The 5,409-nt window shown below is 34.9% G+C and overlaps 1 protein-coding gene across 1 annotated transcript; it reads right to left on the bottom strand.

The window, feature by feature from the left end:
* Positions 1,570 to 3,956, bottom strand: LOC18586678 (pentatricopeptide repeat-containing protein At2g27610). The gene has a single exon (XM_018128671.1). It carries the CDS (start codon positions 3,721 to 3,723, stop codon positions 1,627 to 1,629), a length of 2,097 nt encoding a protein of 698 aa, XP_017984160.1. The 5' UTR covers positions 3,724 to 3,956; the 3' UTR covers positions 1,570 to 1,626.

Here is a 5,409-nt window from a genome sequence, read left to right as displayed (position 1 = left end):
GTTATTTATCTTCATGCTGCACTTGTATAGCTTTGTTATCTTAACCATGCAACCAAATATGATACAAATTTCTAGTACATAAAAGAAGCCTGACAACCCTCAACCTTAAAATGTGCTTTTAAATGACCTAAAAAGAATGCAAACTCAAACATGGAGCCATAATTACCTGATTATGTAGAATGAGATCATTGTGAACCATTCATCATTGAAGTCACAAAATCACATTCTCAAGATCCTATAAAACCCAAGAATATATTTGGTTGCTTAGCTTCCTGATCTCACCTGAAGCCCAAAACCTTTTCTCAGTAATAAAAGTGAATGAACAGCAACACTTAGAATACAAAACCATATTTAGAAATATGAATGTGCAAAAGAAAATAAAAGTTGTGTGTATAAAAACCAAGAAGATTCAACTTTATTTTGAATGTAGGTGACAGTATATCAATACACAGTGTATAAACAAGAAGTCTAAGTAGGGTTGCTTTAGAGGCAAGTATCTCTTACATGTTTATGTTGTGACTGTTCAGTCCTTGAAAGCACATAGTGGATATTATTGCCCTAATAATCAAAATCTCAGCAGCTGCTTAAACTTCTTGAAGGAGAGTGGAGAAAACCTTGATGAAGTTCAGGCATGCAACTTATATGTCATATGGTCACATAAAATAGATGGCCAGAGTGACTATTCTACAATGAAAAAGAGCAACTGGGTCCAGGGAATAAATAAATTGGAGGAGCGAAAGCTGAGATGGGGCTTTGATTTTTATGAAAATTTATCTATATATATTCGTGTTCAGACTTATTTTAACTCTGCGTATTGGTGTAACCAAAATTTGCCAAATATTCTGCTTCTAGTCTATCTTCTAAGTGTTCCTACTTTACTCAGGTACCGTCCCAACAGAAGGTCATGAGAGCTATGAAAAGAGTAAAACAGTTCAACGAAGCACATTCAGCAGACCAAATTCTTCTGAACCACCCAAACAGTGAGCTTGCAGAAAAAATGAGAAAAAAGCAACAGTTTGAATCATCACTTTTATCTCAGATTGAAAGAACATGAAATTATAAGTGAACACTATCCATAAATCTCCAAAGCCCAAGTGCTCCAAAGAAAGAGATCATTCAGAGGATCAAATCAAAAAAGGAAGCAAGTTCGTGCTAGTTACAGCACCAACTATCTTCAAAATGGACAACAGGTGCAGGACCAAGAATTGGGTGCAATGAAGACTACCCCTTGAAACTAAGAGTATATTAATCTCATACCCAGTGATGCTGCTGCCCTCAACTTCAAAACTTCTCGCCAGTGAAACTTCATATTCAATTACCATGGCATATTATGCAAAATTTACGGACTCCGTTCTGTCACTTCATTTACATCATTCTGTATGGAATGATGACACCAGATTTGGGCAATTTTTTTTGCTTCTGATAAGTCAATTTTTTGTCTAGTTCAGAATTCTTGTATTAATATTGTTTGAAGCTATAATTCATGAAAGATCTCAGCTTTCAGGTGTTTTGCCCTCTTTTCCTGATATATGACTCACATGCATCCACATATACCACAAATAACATACAGCTGACAGAACGAAATAATGCTGTTACAACAAACTATTATCCATTCACATTCTCAGTTCACTTCTCACTGTGAAAACATAACAAGTCATCAGGCAAATATCCTGCATTGAACAAATGGAGTGTCAATTGGTTCAAAACTTCAGTTAGGTCAATTCTTTGAAATTTTGTAAAATGACTTGCAGAAAAAGAATACACCTTGTTCTTCAATTCAATCCAGGTATATCCTGTATCTTTCTTCATTGCTTTCTCCTTCATAATTTTTCTCAATTGTGCTGTTTCATCCCACATTTTGGCCTCTGCATAAATGTTTGATAGCATAATATAAGCTGAAGTATCTTCCGGATCAATACTCAAAATTTTCTCCACGGCAAATCTTCCTAAGACTAGGTCCTTGTGAGATTTGCAGCCTGACAAAAGACATCGCCAGACCACCTTGCTTGGCTCAGTAGGGAAACTCCTTATAAAATCATAAGCTCTTCTAGTTGCCCCTTTACGAGCAAGAAGATTGACAATAGAAGCTAGATGCTCCATCTTTGGAGCAATACTGTGATCCCTGATCATGGAATTATAGTAGTGCAATCCCTCCTCTGAGAGACCTGCATGTGCACAGGCAGATAATACCCCAACGAATGTAACATCATTAGGTTTGACATCATCTCTCTGCATCATGCAATAGATCTCCAGTGCTTCTCTCGCAAATCCATGTTGAGCATATCCTACAAGCATAGTATTCCAAGAAACCAAATTTTTTGAAGTTAGATAATCAAAAACTTTTCGAGCAGCATTCAGTACCCCACACTTTGCATACATATCTATGAGGGCACTTCCAACAACGACATTAGAATCAAATGCAGGTTTTATAATACAGCAATGTGTCTGCTTTCCCCATTCGATAGCTGGGACATCACTACAGATATTCAAAATGCTAGAATATGTGTAAAGATTGGGTTTATATCCTTGAAATAACATTTCTTTTAGGAGTTCAATGGCATCCTCATATTGACCTGACCCAACATGCCCAGAGATCAAAGAATTCCATGAGACCATATCATGCCCATCCATATCTTCAAAAGTTCTCAATGCTTCCTGAAGAAGCCCACATTTTGAGTAAAAATCCAGAACTGCATTTCCGACATATATAAATGAAACATATCCCATTTTAGCGATCAAAGAGTGAAACTGCTTCCCAACTTCAATAACTTCTGCATCAGCACAAGCTCCAAGTACAGAAGAGAATGTTCTTTCACTAGGCCTGATCCCTGAAGAGTGTAGCTTAAGAAAAAGATCAATAGCTTCTTCTCTCCTGCCTTGTTGGACATACCCTCCAATTAATGAAGTCCAAGCTGCCACGTTTGACTGATTTACCTCCAAAAACACCTGACCAGCCAAAATCAACTCTCCACACTTCGTATAAAAACTTATCAATCCCGTCTCAACAAATTTGTCAAACTCAAGTCCACATTTGACCACCAAGCCATGTATTTGCATTCCAACCTTCAAGTCTTCCAACCCTGCACACACACTCAGCACACTTGCACAAGTAAACTCATTAACTCTCACACCCACCCTTCTTGACTGCACGAAAATCTTCAAACTTTCCATGTTTTCTCCCTGTTGACAGTAACAAGAAAGAAGTGAAGTCCAAGAAATCAAATTCGGCTCCAACATAGCATCAAATACCAGCTGAGCTGACTTCAACAACCCACATTTTCCATACATATTAATCAAACTGTTACAAACAGGTGTACTAAAATCCACCCCACTCCGATAAATCCGTCCATGAACTTCCTTACCAACGCTACCATCACCTAAACTAGCACAAGCCGAAACAGCACTGACAACAGTATAATAGTTTGGCTCCAAACCATCACTAACCATCAAACTCAAGCAATCCAGGGCCTTTTCCGCCATACCCATTTGAGAATATCCCGAAATCAACGCCGTCCACGAAATGACGTTTCTTTCGGGCATTCCATCAAATACTTTACGTGCATCAACAATGCGGTTGAATTTTACGTACATTGCCAGCAAATGATTGTTTGTGTAAATATCTCGTGATATTTGCGACGTGATGATCTTGGCGTGGAGTGCTATGCCATTGCGAATGCTTCGGGTGTCGCCCAAAAGGCGGAAAAGGCGAGAGAATGATGACATTACGAGGGACTCCTGAGAAGGGCATTGGATGGATGAACATTTCTACAGATGGAAGGAAAGCATTGTTCGAGTTACGAATGGAAGGTTTGGCAGTCTGGTTCTTTGCTGCGGTTGTGTGTTTCCATGTTCTTATCTTGTGAATGCCTCGAGCTACCGTTATGCATGCAACTCCGCAATTTCAAGGACTTTTTCCATAGGCTACGCTTAGGCGGGCTCAGGTAGAGCTGAGTAACGGGCAGAGTGAGTAAGTCCAAATTAATTCTGTATAAAATCTGAATTTGCCATTTTAATTAAGGTAATATATCAAATGTGCCATATATTTTTCAATGAATGCAGTTTTACCCTTGCATTTTATTAATTTAGTTCAAATATGGTTAAGAGTTATAATATTTTGTGAAAAATTCCTTCATTTCCTTACCAAATATTCTTTTACCATTAAAATTTGACCATTTCTTAACAAAATTTTAAAAATATAATTTTAAAATTACAATTGTTCAAAAATAAATGGTAAATTTGGCCATCACTCTAAAGAAAATGGAAAATTATCCTTATATTTAAATTTATGTTGAAGTTAATTTATGATGAAAAGGTAGTATTTGTATAATAGTATGATATTGCTACTTGGACTTAGTGCCTGTTTGACTTGGTTTTTTTTTTGTTTATCTACCTCTTAAAAGCAAAAGTCAGGTCAAACTTAATTTTTTGAAAAATTCTTAAAAAAAAAGTAACTTTTTTTTTTAAAAACAACTTTTTTTAAAAAAAAAAGCTTAAAGAAAAGCTCGAGGGAGGAGCTTTCTCTTCTCTTTTTGTAAAAACATATTAATTTTTCAGAAAATATCCCTTTCTCAATCAATTTCTCGATCCTCTCATTCTCTCTGCAAATTACCATTCTTCAACGTAAATCATGATTTCCCTCTCCTTTACCTCTCTCTACAAAAACTACTAAAAAAAAACAAAAGACCCAACAACAGAATATCAAAATGTAGAATTTTTTTGTTTTTACAAAGATTAAGAGAAAAAAATATAAAATTCAAAACTACATTCAGATTCTATTGAAAGGTTTTCTCTCTTTTTCACCGAAAAGGATTTTAATGTTAAATATATCATTTCTTCTTTTCTATTTTTTTTGGCAATTTAAGGCATCATGGTTCGATTGCTTGCTAGATCAACAAAATCTAATATTATTGCTACCATACAAGTGAGAATTGTTCCATTTCTTTATTGATTTCTTTGATTTTAACATATGAAATTATATATAAACTTGAAGTATTACATTATAGCTTATTAGGTGATTGAAGATGATACAAATATCATTTATGGTAATTTTAACCAAAATTAGAACTTATATAATTTATTTTGTTAAATAGTTTACCAAACAGCTTTAACTTAATTTTAAAAACTCTTATTTTTCATAAGAGCTTAATAATAGCTTTTAAGTTAAAAATAAGTTAGGCCAAATAGGCTCTTAACTTATGTAATAAAGGTGAAGTAATTTAAGTAGAGGTTGTAGATTTAGTGATGGACAACATTCTAGTAAGTTTTTGGAAGGAATGAAATAGGATTTAGAGTATTTGTTACTTACATGAGTTTTTATTGTTTATGAGCTTAAAACTTAAGTCGATGAAACTATATATTATATAGGTTTTGATTATTAACATTTGACATTGAGAATTTTATTTATACTTT

This window comes from Theobroma cacao, chromosome 10 (assembly GCF_000208745.1).
Source record: "Theobroma cacao cultivar B97-61/B2 chromosome 10, Criollo_cocoa_genome_V2, whole genome shotgun sequence".
NCBI classification, from domain to species: Eukaryota; Viridiplantae; Streptophyta; class Magnoliopsida; order Malvales; family Malvaceae; genus Theobroma; species Theobroma cacao.
Note: the sequence above shows the minus strand (reverse complement) of the source record. Positions and strands in the feature narration are given on the sequence as shown.